This window comes from Rattus norvegicus, chromosome 8 (genome assembly GCF_021556685.1).
Source record: "Rattus norvegicus strain SHRSP/BbbUtx chromosome 8, alternate assembly SHRSP_T2T, whole genome shotgun sequence".
Lineage (NCBI taxonomy): Eukaryota > Metazoa > Chordata > Mammalia > Rodentia > Muridae > Rattus > Rattus norvegicus.
The window spans coordinates 42514480-42534916 of record NC_141541.1 but is presented as its reverse complement, the minus strand read 5'-3'; the positions used below and the strand labels follow the sequence as shown (position 1 = coordinate 42534916).

At 40.6% G+C, this 20437-nt stretch overlaps 1 protein-coding gene across 2 annotated transcripts in view; it reads left to right on the top strand.

Moving 5' to 3' along the window:
• Pate14l3 (prostate and testis expressed 14 like 3) overlaps window positions 1-19754 on the top strand; it is a 66763-nt gene extending 47009 nt beyond the window's left edge. The window contains 4 exon segments of one of the 2 annotated variants that reach the window (NM_001416642.1): window positions 15530-15636; window positions 16284-16397; window positions 16833-16991; window positions 18144-19754. In NM_001416642.1, the coding sequence (NP_001403571.1) occupies window positions 15576-15636; window positions 16284-16397; window positions 16833-16957 (300 nt within the window). In that variant the 5' untranslated portion in view covers window positions 15530-15575 and the 3' untranslated portion in view covers window positions 16958-16991; window positions 18144-19754. 2 annotated transcript variants of the gene reach the window in all.
• The last annotated feature ends 683 nt before the right edge of the window (window positions 19755-20437 follow it).

The window sequence follows — 20437 nt, the reverse complement described above, 5'->3', positions numbered from 1 at the left end:
GACTTTTAGTTGAAAATTGATTTTATTTGATATTAGAATGGCTACTCCAGCTTGCTTCTTCTGACCATTTGCTTGGAAAGTTGTTTTTCAGCCTTTCACTCTGAGGTAGTGTGTCTTTGTCTCTGAGGTGTGTTTCCTGTAGGCAGCAGAATGCAGGGTCCTCATTGCGTATCCAGTTTGTTAATCTATGTCTTTTTATTGGGGAGTTGAGGCCATTGATATTGAGAGATTTTAAGGAATAGTGATTATTGCTTCCCGTTATATTCATATTTGGATGTGAGGTTATGTTTGTGTGCTTTCATTCTCTTTGTTTTGTTGCCAAGACGATTAGTTTCTTGCTTCTTCTAGGGTATAGCTTGCCTCCTTATGTTGGGCTTTACCATTTATTATCCTTTGTAGTGCTGGATTTGTAGAAAGATATTGTGTAAATTTGATTTTGTCATGGAATATCTTGGTTTCTCCATCTATGTTAATTGAGAGTTTTGCAGGATACAGTAACCTGGGCTGGCATTTGTGTTCTCTTAGGGTCTGTATGACATCAGTCCAGGATCTTCTGGCCTTCATAGTTTCTGGCGAGAAGTCTGGTGTGATTCTGATAGGTCTGCCTTTATATGTTACTTGACCTTTTTCCCTTACTGCTTTTAATATTCTTTCTTTATTTTGTGCGTTTAGTGTTTTGACTATTATGTGACGGGAGGTGTTTCTTTTCTGGTCCAATCTATTTGGAGTTCTGTAGGCTTCTTGTATGCCTATGAGTATCTCTTTTTTTAGGTTAGGGAAGTTTTCTTCTATGATTTTGTTGAAGATATTTACTGGTCCTTTGAGCTGGGAGTCTTCACTCTCTTCTATACCTATTATCCTTAGGTTTGATCTTCTCATTGAGTCCTGGATTTCCTGTATGTTTTGGACCAGTAGCTTTTTCCGCTTTACATTATCTTTGACAGTTGAGTCAATGATTTCTATAGAATCTTCTGCTCCTGAGATTTTCTCTTCCATCTCTTGTATTCTGTTGGTGAAGCTTGTATCTAGAGCTCCTTGTCTCTTCTTTTGGTTTTCTATATCCAGCATTGTTTCCATGTGTTCTTTCTTGATTGCTTCTATTTCCATTTTTAATTCCTTCAATTGTTTGATTGTGTTTTCCTGGAATTCTTTCAGGGATTTTTGTGTCTCCTCTCTATGGGCATCTACTTGTTTATTTATGTTTTCCTGGAATTCTTTCAGGGATTTTTGCGATTCCTTTCTGTAGGCTTCTACTTGTTTATTAATGTTTTCCTGTGTTTCTCTAAGGGAGTTCTTCACGTCTTTCTTGAAGTCCTCCAGCATCATGATCAAATATGATTTTGAAACTAGATCTTGCTTTTCTGGTGTGTTTGGATATTCAATGTTTGTTTTGGTGGGAGAATTGGGCTCCAATGATGCCATGTAGTCTTGGTTTCTGTTGCTTGGGTTCCTGCGCTTGCCTCTCACCATCAGATTATCTCTACTGTTACTTTGTTCTGCTATTTCTGACAGTGGCTAGACTGTCCTATAAGCCTGTGTGTCAGGAGTGCTGTAGACCTGTTTTCCTCTCTTTCAGTCAGTTATGGGGACAGAGTGTTCTGCTTTCGGGCGTGTAGTTTTTACTCTCTACAGGTCCTCAGCTGTTACTTTGGGCCTGTGTCTTGAGTTCACCAGACAGGTCACTTGCAGCAGAAAAGTTGGTCTTACCTGTGGTCCTGAGGCTCAAGTTCACTCGCGGGGTGCTGCCCACGGGCTCTCTGTGGCGGCAGCAACCAGGAAGATCTGTGCCGCCCTTTCCGGGAACTTCAGTGCATCAGGGTTCCAGATGGCCTTTGGTGTTTTTCTCTGGCGTCCGAGATGTACGTGCAGAGAGCAGTTTCTTCTGGTTTCCCAGGCTTGTCTGCCTCTCTGAAGGTTCAGCTCTCCCTCCCACGGGATTTGGGTGCAGAGAACTGTTTATCCGGTCTGTTTCCTTCAGGTTCCGGTGGTGTCTCAGGCAGGGGTCCTGCCGCTCCTGGGCCCTCCCCCACGGGAGTCCAGAGGCCTTATACAATTTCCTCTTGGGCCAGGGATGTGGGCAGGGGTGGGCAGTGTTGGTGGTCTCTTCCGATCTGCAGCCTCAGGAGTGCCCACCTACCAGGCGGTGAGGTCTCTCTCTCTCACGGGGTCTGGGAGCAGAGATCTGCTACAGGCCGGGATCCGCGGGTGTCGGACTTCCGGTAAACACAGGACATGCCCGGTCCTAGAGGAATTCTGCCTCCGTGTGTCCCGAGCTCACCAGGCAGCTTTCTTGCAGCAGAAAAGTTGGTCTTACCTGTGGTCCCGAGGCTCAAGTTCACTCGCGGGGTGCTGCCCACGGGCTCTCTGCGGCGGCAGCAACCAGGAAGATCTGCGCCGCCCCTTCTGGGAGCTTCAGTGCACCAGGGTTCCAGACGGCCTTTGGTGTTTTCCTCTGGCGTCCGAGATGTGTGTGCAGAGAGCAGTCTCTTCTGGTTTCCCAGGCTTGTCTGATTCTCTGAAGGTTTAGCTCTCCCTCCCACGGGATTTGGGTGCAGAGAACTGTTTATCCGGTCTGTTTCCTTCAGGTTCCGGCGGTGTCTCAGGCAGGGGTCCTGCCGCTCCTTGGCCCTCCCCCACGGGAGTCCAGAGGCCTTATACAGTTTTCTCTTGGGCCAGGGATGTGGGCAGGGGTGGGCAGTGTTGGTGGTCTCTTCCGATCTGCAGCCTCAGGAGTGCCCACCTGACCAGGCGGTGAGGTCTCTCTCTCACGGGGTCTAATTGTAAACATTTTATGTTTCCATTTTGTTCTCATTATTGTGTTAATTAGTTTTATTCATTTTCCAAATGATATTTTTCTGCAAGTACAGGGATCACTGTATATAATATAGATTTCTCTGTCCATTTTCTTTCTTTTAAATTAAATTAAAATTTTATATCCTGCTCACTACCCTCCTCCTGGTCATTCTCTCAAACATTCCTTCCCCAACCCACCCACCCACCCCTTCTCTTCTGAGCAGTTGTGAGTCCCTTGGATATCCCCACACTCTAGCACTTCAAGTCTCTGTAAGGACAGGTGCTTCCTGTCCCACTGAGGCCAGACAAGGCAGCCCAAATAGAAGAACATATCCGACATATAGACAACAGCTTTTAGGATATCTCCTGTTCTAGTTGTTTGGGACCCACATGAAGGTCAAGCTGCACATATGCTACATATGAGCAGGGAGGCCTAGGTTCACCCTGTGTATGTTCTTTGGTTTGGTGGTTCAGATTCAGAGCCCCAAGGGTGCAGGTTAGAGTAGCCAGAGGTGCTAAATCCTTCCTTACTCTAGGCTGGTATTTGCTTGCCTCAGGACTCCAGGAATTAGGAAGTTATGTGGTGAAGTCCAGGCTCAGAAAAATGGGGCAATTATCAAGCCCCGAATTGTTTATTGAGTATTGTTTTGTGTTCTAGGACAATGATAGGGCAAGTTGGAGAGGGTGAAAGTTCTGTAGGAGGAGAGGTCATGGATTTCTTCTGACCAGAGGATTTTATGTGCCAAAGCAACATGCCATCAGCCATCTTTGCCCAATCTGTATGCCAAGGTCCTTCTGCAGAATTGTATAGAAAACACTGCTTCATTTATTTTATTCTCTTGAATTTGTTATTTGGGACTTCCAACAATTGTATATATCTTCAAAACCTCCCTTAAAGGAATGTCATAGCACTCTACATGGAAAAACACTCATATATTTGACTCTAAGTACTCTGGAAACAAGATGATCTAGTTTTGTGTGTTTATCTTACCAATCTTTGTGAAAGCAATTGATCTTTAATTGGAAATGGCCATTTTTAAATTGTTATGACATTGATAGACTCTTTTTTAAAGTTTTATTTTCTATGAACAAATTGTTTATGAAATCTCTAGTTCCCTCAGTTCTATATGGTGTCAGAAGTGTATGGCAGACTGAACTATTGGGAAGAGATATTTTAGTAGAGTGATTAATGCAATAAATGGACAGATAGATACCAATATTGCAAAGAATGTAAAGAATGTCCAGGCATACATGACAGAAAGCAAGGAGTTGTTGTTCTAAGTTTCTAAGAATGAGGGAGGTTCTGAGACATGTGAGTGATGAGTAGCGGAGAGTGCCTGATGTAGTCAGGCTGTCTCTTATGCCTGTAGGGGTAACATTAAGTCTGTCAGCCTGGATTCTGTGTGCAGAGTCATCTATGAGGGTCAGAGAGACAGAGCTGTAGACCACATGACTTGAGCAGCAGCTGATTTAAGTCATGAGGTATCTAACCAACCGATGTGTCTACATATCTTGGTAGGAAATCAGGTAACCAGATGCAGTGAGCCCAATGCTTTCATCATCTCAGGGAGATATGTGACCCTCTCTCTGACCACAACTTTGTACAAGAGAACATAACCAGAGAACATTATTGGTTCCCAGTCTGGGGAGATGTACCCATGAAATCGAGGAAATTCATTCTGGGCCTCAAGGACTGTTATGGGAGCTGATTCTTTTGAAAAAGAAACATTAAGGTTAGCTGCTTTCAGAGCACACACTTCATAAGTGGGAAGGTAATGGTACCTTTGTATGGAGCTCTAGGGACAAAGGAATAGCACAAACTCTTAGAGGATAAATTTTACATGGAAGGGAAAATAGAAACCTTGGTCTCTTGGGCAGCTTGTTTGCCATTGCCTTTACAAAGGAGAGAGTACATTTGAGGCATCTCTGGGTAGCAGCATGGGAAAAGATCTGTCCTTATGTCTGTGTGATGTCTGCTATTGTACTAGAAACAATGAGACAAGTTTCAATGTTAAAAGTCTTTATCAGACACAAATTTATAGATATTTTAATAAAATATATGTACTGGGAAAACCAGATCAACATCTCTCTCTCTCTCTCTCTCTCTCTCTCTCTCTCTCTCTCTCTCTTTCTCTCTCTCTCTCTCTCTCTCTCTCTCTCTCTCTCTCTCAGAGTGTCACCTAGTCTCATCTCAATTGCTTATTCTGTGCTTATTATGGTATTTGAACAGATAAGGAGTTAGAATCTCACTGGTTTCTTCTGTCATACATGTTATACCATTGTATGCTACTTTCTGAATCTGCTCATTTGGAGAGCAGCATTTGTAGGCAATAGAAATTAGATCCCAATTATTCAAAGGATGAATCATGCGTCACCATGTCAGGCTCCAAGCTGTCTGGATCAAAGTTTGATTGTTAGACAATGGGCATATAGACTTTTATTTTTATCCTTTTTTTTTACCTTTACCTTTCCCATTATGAGGTTGATGATACAAAGGTCTCACTTATTCTGATATTGTGTTCCAGCTATGAAGAGATATTTGAGAGCTTTGGTTGGCATTGACGTGCTATAGGATCACAAGCCAAAAAGCCTTGATGTATATTTTTTAAAGGAAAGGAATATGTTTCAGTGGGTGTGGAAAGCCAGCAGGTTAAACAAACATGAGCTGAACACACAGCAGAATTAAATACAAGAACAAAGGGAATATGGGGATAAATGAGCTCAAACTGACTTGAAAAAGCTTCCTAGAGATGATGCTGGCCATGCAGTCTAGGTCTATAGTAGTCGGGGTTCTCTCAAGATATTGACCTTGTATAACTTACCAAATGGAGATTTAGTAGAGTGGCTTATAGGATATTGTCCATCTAGTTAAACAATGGCTATCTACCAATGAATATTCTAAGAGTCCCGTAGCTATTCAGTCTGGAAGTCTAGATGTCTCAGTTGCTTTTCATTGTACACCAGAATCCCAAAGCAGTAGGCTATAATGCCACTGAAGTAATGGACTTGCCAGTGAGAGTGAGGCCAAGCAGGCAAAGAGCAAAAGCTTCATTCTTTTATGTCTTTTATATAGGCTGTCCCAGAAGGTGTGGCCTATATTAAAGATCTTCCCACCTCCAAAGATACAGATTAAAATCGGTCTGCCCACTCCAAATATTTGAATTATGAAAAACCCTTTACAGGTTTACCCAGCAACCTGGGATTTAATGAATTTCTTATGAAGTCAAGTTAGCACCCAAGAATAGCTATCACAATTCTATATGAAAATTTGATTTAACACCTTGAATAGTTTGATATTCTCTGACTTTTTGGAGAAATTTCCTGTACTTCTCCTGAGGTTGTGGCCTTGAAATACCAAGTCTCATGTAGGAAAGTACATGAAGAAATGTAGAGGTTTGAAGGACCATTTCTGTCATGGAGTTGAGGCATTGCTGACTGTTCACTTTAGTAGATATTGTAGCCTTCCTGAAAGATGCATGATGAGACAGTTCTAATAACTATATAGGTGAAGTTACACTTGTCCAAATGAGTCCTCTAAGAATACGTAGCACTGAATAGGTCATCTATTTCTTTCTTTTTTATTGTCTGTTTGTGAATTTCACATCATGCATTCCAATCCTACTGATCTCCCTGTTTCTTTGTATCTGCCCTTTGTGTTTGCAACTTCCTCGACAAAAGAAAATAAAATAAGATAGAATTAAAAACAAAATCTTGTTTTAGAAGCTGCAGTATGTCACACATCTTTTTTGTCCACACATAACCTTTTGTCCATACATCTTTACTTACAAACGTCCATTGCAATGAGTCATTGGTCTAGTTCAAGACCTCTGACTTCTGCTACTTTATCTATACTGGATTCTCACAGGATATCCTGTTGTTCGCCATGTGTCATGCACGTACTGCAGTTTTGGATCTGTCTGACAGGCTCTGTCATCCCTTTGGCAGATCATAGATTGGGTAGATGTTGGGGTGGGCCAACTCACAGCCCTGGATCTGGGCCTGAGGACACCTATTTCTTACCAAGTTGGGATGACTGCTGCAAAATCCGTGAGATTTTGTTTTTGTTATATTTTCATCTAGGGTGTGACAGATAAAATTCTTTTATATGAAAGGACCCTATGTTGGGAAGAGCATAAAAAGATGAGAAAGCTAACATGCTCACAATCTGCTTATTAGAGATTGCTGTCATAGTGTATTAGCAGTGCTAACTACCACATGATCCCAGAATCCAAACATAGAAGAGGTTGGTCTTTCAGATGTTGTAGTTTGGCCCAGAGATGAACTGCTCCCATAGCTCTATGTACCCAAATCCTGTGGGAGAGAGAGAGCTGTACTCTCAGAAGTGTAGAAAATACTGAGAGCTCAGGGGAGACTTCCAGTTCTGCTCACATTCCTGGCCCAAGAGGAACCTGCCTACTACCCTCTGGATACAGTAACCTAGAAGCAGTCAGGGGCAGGACCCTTTGAGTCTCTGCCTAATTCCAGAGCTGAAAGTCAGTTACTGGGAGCAGTGCCAAACCTGAGGGTAGATGTAAGACCAACCCTTCTGCTCTAAGTGACCCATCTGGAGGCTTCAAGACACAAAAACCCAGGAGTACCTCTCTGTTCCCAGACCTGACTGAAAGAAAACAGTTCTATAGGAGTGCTGACACACAGGCTTACAGTGTGTCATTATCTGTGATGTCACCATCAGAGAGAGCAAGACAAGTTACCACCAGAGACATACCTGAGGGGTGGGGAAAGTACAGGAACCCAAGCAACAGAAACCATGACTAATTGACATCATCAGAGCCATGCTCTCCCACCAAACCAAATAATGGATATCCAAGCACACCAGAAAAGCAAGATTTGGATTGAAAAATCACATCTCATGGTGATGTAGAGGACTTTAAGAAGGACATAAATTACTCCCTTAAAGAAACCCAGAATAACACAGGTAAACAAGTAGAAGGCCTTAAAGAGAGCACATAAAACTCCCTTAAAGAATTACAGGAAAACACAACCAAACAGGTGAAGGAATTGAAAAAGAACCAATCAGGATTTAAAAATGAAAATAGAAACAATAAAGAAATCACAAAGGGAGACAACCCTGGAGATAGAAAACCTAGGAAAGAGATCAAGAGTCATAGACACAGCATCACGAAGAGAATAGATGAGATATGGAAAAGAGAATCTCAGGGGCAGAAGATGCCATAGAAAACATGGACACAAACATCACAGATAATGTAAAACTCCAAAAGCTCCTAACCCAAAACATCCAGGAAATCAGGACACAATGAGATGATCAAATCTAAGGATAATAGATATAGAGTAGAGCAAAGACTCTCTTCTTAAAGGGCTAGTAAATATCTTCTACAAAATTACTGAAGAAAACTTCCCTAAAAAAAGTGATGCTTATACACATACAAGAAGCCTCCAGAACTTCAAATAGATTGGGCCAGAAAAGAAATTCCTCCTATCACATAACAGACAAAACACCAAATGCACAAAAAATATTAAAAGCAGTAAGGGAAAAAGGTCAAGTAACATATAATGGCAGATGAATCAGAATTACACCAGTCTTCTCACCAGAGACTATGAAAGCTAGAAGATCCTGCGCAGATGTCATACAGACCCTAAGAGAGCACCAATCCCAGCCTAGGCTACTATATCCAGCAAAACTCTCTATTAACATAGATGGAGAAACCAAGATATTCCATAACAAAACAAAATTTACACAATATCTTTCCACAAATCTAGCCCTACAAAGGATAATAGAAAGCTCCACCACAAGGAGGGAAACCGTACCCTAGAAAATGGAAGAAAGTAATCTCCTTGCAAGGGAACCAAAGTAAGAGAGTCTCACAAACATAACTTCACCTCTAACAACAAAAATAACAGGAAACAACAATCACTATTCCTTAATAACTCTTAACATGAATGGACTCAATTCCCCAATAAAATGGCATAGACACAGATTGGATACATAAAGAGAACCCCACATTTTGCTGCATAAAGGAAACACACCTCAGTGACAAAGACAGTACCTCAGTGTAAAAGGCTAGAAAACAATTTTCCAAGCAAATGATCCAAAGAAATAAGATGGAGTAGCCATACAATTATGGAATAAAATTGACTTTCAACCCAAAGTTATCAAAAATATAAGGAAGGACAGTTCATACATCAAAGGAAAAATCCAACAAGATGAACTCTCAATCCTAAATATCTATGCTCCAAGTGCATTCATAAAAGAAAACTTACTAAAGCTCAAAACACACATGGACCTCACACAATAATAGTAGGATGTTTCAACACCCCACTCTCATCAATGGACAGACCATGGTAACAGAAACTAAGCAGAGACATAGAGAACCTAACAGAAGTCATGCACCAAATGGATTTAACAGATATTTAAAGAATTTGTCATCCTAAAACAAAAAGATATACCTTATTTTCAGCACCTCATTGTACGTTCTCCAAAATTGTCACATAAGTGGTCAAAAAACAGGTCGCAACAGGTACAAGAGGAGTGAAGTAATCACATGCATCCTATCAGACCACCATGGAATAAGGCTGGTCTTCAATAACAACAAAAACGACAGAAAGCCCTCATATACATGGAAGTTGAATAACATTCTACTCAATGATAACTTGGTCAAGGAAGAAATAAAGAAAGAAATTAAATACTTTTTAGAATTTAATGAAAATGAAGGCACAGCATACCCAAACTTATGTGAGACAATGAAAACAGTGCTATGAGGAAAACTCAAAGCTATGAGTGCCTCCAAAAAGAAACTGCAGAAAGCATACATTAGGAGCTTGACAGTACACCTAAAAGCTCTAGAACAAAAAGAAACAAATATACCCAAGTGGAGTAGAAGGCAGGAAATAATCCAACTGTGGGCTGAAATCAACCAAGTAGAAACAAAAAGAAGTATACAAAGAATCAACAAAACCAGGAGCTCATTCATTGACATAATTATCAAGATAGATAAACCCTTAGCCACACTAAGAAGAGGACACAGAGAGTGTAACCTAATCAAGAAAATCAGAAATGAAAAGTGAGACATAACAACAGAAACTGAAGAAATTAAAACAAGCATCTGATTGTATGACAAAAGCCTGCATTCAACAAAACTGGAAAATCTGGAGGAAACGGAAACTTTTCTAGACAGATACCAGGTTCGAAAATTAAATCAGGATTAGATAATCCATCAAAACAGTCCCATAACTCCTAGAGAAATAGAAGCTTTTATTAAAATCTCCCAACCAAAAAAAGCCCAGGACCAGATGGGTTTAGTGTAGAATTCTATCAGAACTTTATAGAAGACCTCCTACAAATACTGTCCAAATTACTTCACAAAATAGTAGCAGAAGGAGCACTAACCAATTCCTTCTATGAAGCCACAATTACAATTATACTTAAACCACACAAATTCTCAACAAAGAAAGAGAACTTTAGACCAATTTCCCTTATGAATATTGAGGCAAACACACTCAATAAAATTCTAACAAGCGAAATCCAAGGACACATCAAAACAATCATCCATCATGATCAAGTAGGCTTCATTGAAGGGATGTAAGGATGGTTCAATATATGGAAATTCATCAACGTAATCCAGTATGTAAACAAACTCAAAGAAAAAAATACTTGATCATGTCATTAGATGCTGAGAAAGCATTTGAGAACATCAAACATCGCTTCGTGTTTAAAGCCTTGGAAAGATCAGGAATTCAAGGCCCATATTTAATCACAGTAAAAGCAATATACAGCAAACCAGTAGCCAACACTAAACTAAATGGAGAGATACTTGAAGCAATCCCACTAAAATCAGGGACTAGACAGGCTGCCCACACTGTCCCTACTTATTCAATATAGTACTTGAAATGCTAGGCAGAGCACTCAGAAAACAAAAGGAGGTCAAAGGGATACAAATCAGAAAAGAAGAAGTCAAAATTTCACTATTTGCACATGATATGATAGTATATTTAAGTGACTCCAAAAGTTCCACCAGGGAACTACTCAGCCTGATAAACAACTTGAGCAAAGTGTCTCAGTATAAAATGACCTCAAACAAATCTGTACCCTTCCTTTACTCACAGGATAAACAGGATGAGAAAGAAATTAGGAAACTACACCCTTCACAATAGTCATAAATAACACAAAACACCTTGGTGTGACTCTAATGGAGCAGGTGAAATATCTGTATGACAAGAACTTCAAGTCTCTGAAGAAAGAAATTGAAGAAGATCTCAGAAGATGAAAAGACTTCCCATGATCATGGATTGGCATGGTTAATATAGTAAAAATGCATTTTTGCATTTTGCCTAAAGCAATCTACAGATTCAATGAAATTCCCATCAAAATTCCAACTCAATTCTTCATATAGATAATAAGAGCAATTTGCAAATTCATTTGGAATTACAATAGCCCAGGATAGCAAACACTATTCTTAACAATAAAAGAACTTCTTGGGGATTCAGCATCCCTGACCTCAAGCTGTATTACAGAACAATAATGATAAAAAAAAACTGTATGGCATTGGTACAGAGACAGGCAGGTAGATCAATGGAATAGAATTGAAGACCCATAAATGAACCAACACACCTCTGGTCACTTGATATTTCACAAAGGAGCTAAAACCATCCAGTGGAAAAAAGATAGCATTTTCAACAAATGGTGCTTGTTTAACTGGAGATCAGCATGTAGAAGAATGCAAATCAATGCACTCTTAACGCTTATACAAAGATTAAGTCCAAGGTGATGAAGGACCTCCACATAAAACCAGATATATTCAAACTAATAAAAGAAAAAGTGGGGAAGAGTCTTGAACACATGGGCACTGGAGAAATTTTCTGGAACAAAACACCAATGGCTTATGCTCTAAGATCAAGAACTGACAAATGGGACCTCATAAAATTGCAAAGCTTCTGTAAGGCAAAGGATACTGACAATAGGACAAAACAGCAACAAACAGATTGGGGAAAGATCTTTAACAATCCATATTCTGGTAGAAGGCTATTATCCAATATATGTAAGGAACTCAAAAACTTAGACTCCAGAGCACCAAATAGCCCTATTAAAATGGGGTACAGAGGTAAACAAAGAATTCTCACTTGAGAAATATCAAATGGCTGAGAACCTAAAGAAATGTTCAACCTCCTTAGTCATGAAGGAAATGCACATCAAAAAACCCTGAGACTGTATCTTACACCAGTCAGAATGGCTAAGATCAGACACTCATGTGACAACAGATACTGGTGAGGATGTGGAGAAAGAGGAACACTTTTTATTGTTCATGGGATTGTAAGCTGGTATAACCACTCTGGAAAGAAATCTGGAATTTCCTCAAAAAATTGGTCATTGTACTACCTGAAGACCCAACTATACTATTCCTGGACATATACCCAAATGTTGCTCTAACATACAACAAAAGCCCATGTTCCATTATGTTCTTAAAAGCTTTTTTTTATAATAGCCAGAACCTGGAAAGAACCCAGATGCCCTTCAACAGGGGAATGAATACAGAGGATGTGGTACATCTACACAATTGAGTACAACTCAGGTATCAAAAACAATGACTTCATGAAACTCATAGGCGAATGGATGGAAATAGCAAATATCATCCTTAGTGATTTAACCCAATCACAGAAAACATACATGGTATGTACTCACTGATAAGTGGATATTAGCCCAAAAGCTTGAATACCCAAGATACAATCCACACACCACATGAAGCTCAAGAAGAAGGATGACAAAAGTGAGGATGCTTCAGTCCTTTTTAAAAGGGGAAACAAAAATTTTCATAGGAGGAAAAGATATAGGGGCAAAGTTTGGATCAGAGACTGAAGGAATGGCTAATCAGAGCCTGCCCTACCTGTGGATCCAGCCCATATATGTACAGCGACCAAAACTAGACAATATTGTTGAAGCCAAAAGTGCATGCTGACAGGAGCCTGATATAGGCATCTCCTGAGAGGTTGAGCCAGAGCATGACAAATGTAAAGGTGAATGTTAGCAGCAAACATTAACTGAGAAAGGGTCCTCATTGAAGAAGTTAGAGAAAGGATTGAAGGAGCCGAAGGGGTTCACATCCCCATAAGAACAACAATACCAACCATCCAGAGGTCCCAGGGACTGAACTACTACCCAAAGAGTACACATGGACAGACCAATGACTCCAGCTGCATATGTAGCAGAGGATGGCCTTGTTGGGCACCAATGGGAGAAGGCCTTGTTCCTGCCAAAGCTGCCCCCCGCCCAGTGTAGGGGAATGTCAGGGTGGAGAGGTGGGAAGCGGGGATGTTTGTGGAGGGGAACTCGAATATAAGAAGGGGAGGGGGATGAGATAGGAAGCTTATGGACTCAAAACCGGGAAACGAATAACATTTGAAATGTAGCTAAAAAAATAAAGAAAAGAAAACACCATTAAAAAAGATGCTGTAAAAAAAAAGATGCTGTAGTTTGTTAGGTTAGAGAAGTAGCAGAAGAGGAAAAGGACACTTACAGAATATTGGTGTGAATGTAAATTTACTCAGACAATATGGAAATCATTGTGAATGTTCTCAAAAGAGAATGACTACATAATCAGCTATATCACTGGTGTGCTTGTGTGTGCATATGCAGAGTGTGTGTGTAATTGTGAAGTTTGTGTGTGTGTGAGTGTGTGTGTGTGTGTGTGTGTGTGTGTGTGTATGCATTCATTCATGGAATACAAGGATGGAACATTAGGTATAAAATACAGGTAATTTATTGGATTTGTGTTCTCTTTTGTATGTATATGGTATATACATGGGTACATATTGTATAGAAAGGTATGCATATACAGATGTGTGAATGTATGTTAGAGAGATCATAGACTACATCATTTGTCTTCCTCCATATTTTGTATTGTTTTAGATAATGTCCTCCCTCCTTTCTCAAGGTCCACCTCTGCTCTTAAGGCTCTATTATTCTAGTAAATGGCACATTATTGTTTAGAAAACATCTCTCTTCCAACCTGGAGCTCCTTGACTGCCTAGCCCTAGCTTGCTTGTAAGCCAGAGATTCTCTCACCTCTACTTCTGAGTGATGGCTTGCAATCCCATAGGCATACCCTGCACTTGCTGTGCTTGCTGGCACGCTGAGCTCAATCTGGATCTTGAGTTTGTGTAACAGATACTTTACTGACTAAGCTATCATTCCAGCTCTGGTGAGAGTCTTGAAAGTGAACTTGAGTAGCAACTTAATGAATTAGGTGACCTCTGAAGTCTCATTAATAATAATGTACTAAACTAGAGTGGGACACCAAACCTGGCTCTGACATTTTTCAAAGTTAATAAATTGATTTGTAGTTTAATTTTTATTCTTCAAAGCTTCGTACATGTAGATTTTAAATTTTAGTTCTTTTTAAAATCCTCTATTTCTGTTGTTCCCATCTAGTTCAGCTGAAACCATTGAACAGGGGCTTAAAGAGATGCTGGACCAAATAATAAGACATATCTGTCAAGAAACAGAGAACCGATATGTGGAAAGGAACTGACACAAAACTACTCAAGAAATAAGCTTTGTTCAGAGAGAGGTGATCCATATCCACAAGGAGTGGGGCAATCACTAGACCTTGACGTCAGAGAGCATCACATCATGCCAGAGGCAGCATGATGGGGCTGTAAGTTTGGGGGATTAAAGATATCATGAAATTGCTACAAGAGTCAACTCAAAGAGTAGGAGAGATAGCTACCATCGACCTGTCTTAAAAACAAACAAACAAAACACAACAGAACCAAACCAAAACCAACTGACACAAGAAACAAGTCTTAAAAACAAGCAGTCGTTTCTGGGGGAGGTGTGCATCAGTGTAGTTTGTTTGTAATGGCCGAAAAGCTGAAGCACATCTAGGGATTTCTGGTGTGAAGACAGTCTAGAGCAGCACAGTGGGAGAGGAGGACATCATCTGATGGCCCGTGTACTAACAATACCCAAATATGGTTGTGGGCTTCCCAAGGGAGAGTCTTCTCTGTCTTTGCAACCAGTTTATTTACTATTTGGGCAGCTCCAAAAGCAGTTTTAGAAAGGAAAAGATAGGAGATGTTTTACATACTTTTGGTACTATGTAAACAGAGTTTATTTTCGTCTTTGTACCTGTTTGAGAGGTTTCTAGAAAGCAGATGTGGTCTCTGTATAATTTTGGTTTTATCAGTGGTGCTTTAAGCTTCCTGACTCCATCAGTAGGACCAGGAAACCAGATCCAGAACGAAAGTTCTGTTTCTCTACCATGTTCTCCTTACATGGCCCTGTAGTTTCCTTGTCTTTCTATCTAGCCCCAAGGAAGATGACTGTAGTCTGCATGGAAGATGAACAAGAGTGTGCAATTTGGGTTTCAGTGGTTTATTGAGCAATTAAATGTATTCTTAGATGTATATCTCATTCACACAGAGTCCAGGAATTTAAATATCTGGATGCAGAGGCTGAGGCTATTGGCTTCTGTGTGTGAGCCATAGCCTAGTGTGTAGCACCCTCTAGGCTCCTCAGGTCCCCAGTTTCAAAAAATCTCACAGCAATTAACCCCTATTGGAAAGTTAGTGAAATAAATATGTAGACACGAATCCAGAAGAACTTGAACCATTGCGTAGTGGTGTAGATGTGAGCAGACATGGTGAAGCACGTAGGATCTGTGCTTCCTCTAGGCTATCTGCTCAGCCCACTGGCTTGGGATCCCATTGGCTTTTCCTGCTAGCCTGAGTTCATATATAAACATGCATAGTTGAGGCCTTGAGTACTCAGTCCTATCTCAGCTACTCTTCATACCTAGGAGATCACTGCCATGGGGAAGAATATCCTGCTCCTTCTGCTGGGCCTCTCATTTGTGATAGGCTTCCTGCAAGGTGAGATCATGGCAGATGGTGCCATCAAGCAGACAATCTGTCAAAGGGTATTGGGTTTTGGGAGGTGAGGAGTAAGATACTAGACTGGACTACTTTTATAAGTGACTTCACCCTTCATTTCTGTGTTCTCACACCACCTTCCTTCCCTGCCCTTTCTTGTACACAGTAGGGACCTCTCCAGTCCCTCTTCTTCTTTGTCACAGCTCTGGTCCTGGTGTCCTTTCTCCTAGTACTTCAGCTTTCCTCCTCAGGTTTTAAGAAACTAATATTCTCAATTCCTCCAGCTGACGTGTGCACAGGTCTATATTTGCATTGAAAATAATGCTGGAAGGTCCTTGACAGGATGCAGATAATGATGTGATGGGGAGCACCTGTCTGGTCATAGGTGGTAAGCTCAAGCTCCTACAGCAGAGCTCTGATCTTCCTCCCTACATCCCTGTCCATTCACATTTGAGTGTGGGAAAATCTGGCTCTTCTTAAACCTTTCCTAGGCTTCAAGATCATGGATCACCCTGTAGGGCTCAGCTCAGCATACACACAGATCTTTGTTTGGTCACTGTTGATTATTCATTGACTATAGCCATAAGATAAGCTGGCTTCAATCTGGTTAATGAGTGAAACTCTTACTCTTGATTTTTGCCTTGTAGCTCTGAGATGTTTGGAGTGTGATATGTTAAACTCGGATGGAATTTGTGAGAAAGGAAACTCCACCTGTGAGGCTAAAGAGGACCAGGAATGTGGCATACTGGTAGTTTCTCAAGGTGGGTCAAGTCTGGGAGACTTCAGGGTGATCCTGTTTGCTGCTGACAAATGAAGTAGCACTTGCTGCACTCCTGGGACAAAGCAGAAACTGTGGGGGACTGTGTTTCTGTGTAAACTCAGGGCAAGGCTCTTTTGTACTTGGTACTGGTTGTCTTCTGTTCTTGGCCAGATGAAGACACATTTTTGAGGGGGGAGTCTCTGCATGGTCTTGAGAAGTTCTCTTGGGATGAGAGCATTTGAATTGTAAAATTCTATTCAGCAGTTTTGGGGATGGGAAACATTCCTGCTGGCCGAATTACAGGTTGATTGACGGTAACTACAGTAACTTCAATGTAGCTGGCATAGATTACACTGGGGAGCATGACTCTCCTCAATTATTGAGATTCCGATTTCACAACTGTTTGTGTTTCTCTGTTGCTTTCCTTCATATACAGGTGTTGATATCCTCTTTGGGATGCAAGATTGTTCTTCTCACTGCTTAAATAAGACTTTCCACCATTATAATCTAACACTGGATTTTACATGTTGCCACGACCAATCACTCTGCAATGAGTTTTAGAGGCCAGGCTACTTCTTGCTCAATTCTGCTGCAGGTGAGCCCTTCCCCCTTCCTTGTGCTCTCATAACCTCACAACATCTGTTCCCTGAACTGACCAAGTCCTGACACCTGCCTGTAGTCAGCATCCATTGCTGATGTGTCAGCAGTTCAGGTAGGGACAGAGAGCTGATCTCTGCTTCCCACTGCCCAGTGCTTCCCTCTTCTAGATACTTCTTCCTTCCTTTGCTTCCTCCATAGTTCCATCAATAAGTGACATTCATCACCTTTATCAACACTGGTTTTTATCCTAGTGAATAAGACAGATCTCACACCTGCCCTTTATGAACCTTCAGATTATTGATGCCTCTTTTGCCAAGGTTGCAAGCCAATATTTTTAGTTCCAGTACATATCTGTCATATTAAATATTAATAAATAAAGCCCAGTGCAGGTTACTTCCCACTTCAGTGGGTTATGTTTCCAAATGAAAGGCACATGCACAAGTGCACAAGCTTTTATATTTCAATATGCCTTAAAGAGCACAATAGCCGGGCCACTGCCTAACCTCCATTCAGTTAATCCTGACTTATTACTTACTAATTAGTTAGCCAGTGACTGCTTTCTTCAACCCAGCCTACAACACTTAACAATCTATACAAAATTTGAAAGAACCCATGGCTTTAATATTTAATTGGGTCAGAAACATCATATCCTAATAAGTCTAGATATGTCACAGACACATCCAGAGAGGTGTTTGAGGAATGCCTTGAACATCCTGATACAATAAAGTTTACAGTTAATATTAGCCATTACATGGGCTGAGGTCACTTCAGCATCACAGCATCTAATTCTATTTTGTGTATGCATTGAAAGACTGTCCAGTTTAGCTTTTCCTAGTAAATACATAATTTGAAGTTGATGTCGTTGGCACCATTACTTTTATATTTTTTCCAGCACATGCTTACTCAACTGACAAAATACAGATAATACTGTCCACAGGAAACATGACTAGTAATCCCATCCCACACTGCCGAGACATAGCTTGTTTACCTGTTCAGGCTTTAAAATCATTAATAAATTCCAAAGCTTTACATCATTAATAAATTTCAAAACTTTAAAATCATTAATAAATTATGATGTATATTTATATGTATTTACATGTGACTATGTATATACAAATATTAAAATCATTGTAACTTCGCTTTTCAGTGCTGTTCCTTGAATCCTGGCAATGGAGCATGTCAGCGAGCATTCTACTATTGACTTGTCTTGAAGCCGATACCTTGTCTTTCCATCGTATGGCTTAGATGTCTTTTGTAGTCTACATTTAACTTACTCCATTGTATTTGATGCTCTTGCATTCATTGTATACCTTTAAAGTTTTTCATCAATCCTTCAGAGTTGTCTAGATTACTTTCTATTACATAATATTTGCATTTATTTATTTTGTGTGTCTTTCTATATTGTCATTCCATGACACATGTTGAAGTCCAAGATGAACCTTTATGACTCAGTACCATTTTTCTACCATGTTAGTTCTGTAGGTTGAACTCAGTAGTCAGACTTAGTGGTATTCATACAAGTGGTGGTGGGGGGGTGTCAATGGGTACAGTTATTTGTCACTAAGCCTGGTGATCTGATTTCAGTTCCTCAGACCCACATGGTAGAAGGAGTAAACGGATCTATTCATGTTTTTCTCTGACCTCCATGTAAAGAACATTGCAGGATGTGTATACACCCCCCCACTCACCATTGAAACAGACAGATACACAATTAATGTAGTAAAAAAATACAACTACAGCATTTTTTATCCCTCGCCACATTCCTTCCTCTACCCTACCCTTCCATTCTCCTCCTCATTTAACTTGTATTCTAATTTTCCTCCTGGAATATCCTTTTCCCATGACGCTTTACTAATTTCTTGATAGTTGTAGGTATTCCAAGCAGACTAAACATGTCTGAAGAATCAAAGCTCACCCCCCAATGAGAGAAAATAAATACCAAGGAAATAAAAATGCCATTCATAAATGGGTAACTGCAATGAATAGTTTTCAAAAGTGATGAGGAGGAGGAAGAGGAAAAGAGGAGGAGGAGGAGAATAAAAAAGGAAGATAAGGAGGAGGAGGAAAGAAAAAAAGAAATGGAAATGGCTAGTAATTATTTTTTAAAGTGCTCCAGACTAGGTGGCAGTGATAAATTTCACTAGGAATGGGAAATAGAATAGATAGTTTTTAATGAACAAGAAGATGTACTTCTAGAATGTGAAGATCAAATTAGGAGGGGGAAGTCAGAGTTGGCAAGGGAGGGAATACTGGGAGAGATAGCTAAACTAAGGGCCCTCTGAGAGGTCACGTGGAAACCTGTTATAGTAGAAATTTCCTATAATATATACATATATGGAAGTGAGCTACATGAAATTGCCAAATACTGGGGGAGACAGCTTCAAGTGGACATCTCTCATCACCAAATAAAGCTTCCAGTACTGGGAGTAGGTTATACAATTGCGTTGTTAGACAAAGGGCTCCAATGGTGTGGTGATCTTAATGAAAATGGTCCCTATAGGCTCATATGGAGTGGCACTTTTAGGAGGTGTGCAGTTGTTAGAGTAGTTATGGCCTTGTTGGAGAAAGCATGTCACTGGGGATGGGCTGTGAGGTTTCAAATGCTTAAGGCAGTCCCAGAATCACTCTTTCTTCCTGCTGTCTGCCAATCCGAATGTAGGACCACTGCCTTCTCTGGCATCATATCTACCTTTACACTGCCATGCTTCCCACCATGATGATACTGGATTAAACTTCTGAATCTGTTTAGGTAGGAGCTGATGCAGAAGCCATAGAGGAGTCCTGCTTATTGGCTTGCTTGCTTAGACTGTTGTTCTTATAGAACCTAGACCACAAACCCAAGGATGGCACTGGGCCCTCCTCCACTGATAACAAATTAAGAAAATGCCCTACAACTGGATCTTTTGAGGTGTTTTCTCAATTGATGCTTCTTCCTCTCCAATGACTTTAACTTGTGTTACCTTGACATATAACCAGCGAGTACAGTAACCAACCAAAATCTGATTGGATTTAAGGCCTACTTCATGAGATAGAATCCATATCCAATGTTGCTTGGGTGGCCAAGAATCTGAGATCAGATGTGCTAGAGGCCTAGGGGAATCCCAAATACTACTGTGCTGCAAAGGACACAGCAGTAAAATAAGTAAAGGCATTCTACCACCAGAGACCATTATTTCTGCAGCAGATGGGAACACAAACAGAGATATGCAAGTAGATAACATTCAAAGAGCGAGAGACCATGAAGCACTCAGTCCTAAGTGGGATGTTTCTATCAATTTCTTCTCCCCAGGGCACAGGCACTCTATGGAAGAGGATGTAGTAATAGTGTAAGAGCCAGAGGGGAGAGAGGACACCAAAAAAAAAAACAAGACCCTCAAGAGGATCTATGCACAATAGAACTCACAATTCTGGCAGTATGGACAGGGCCTCATAGGTCCTCAC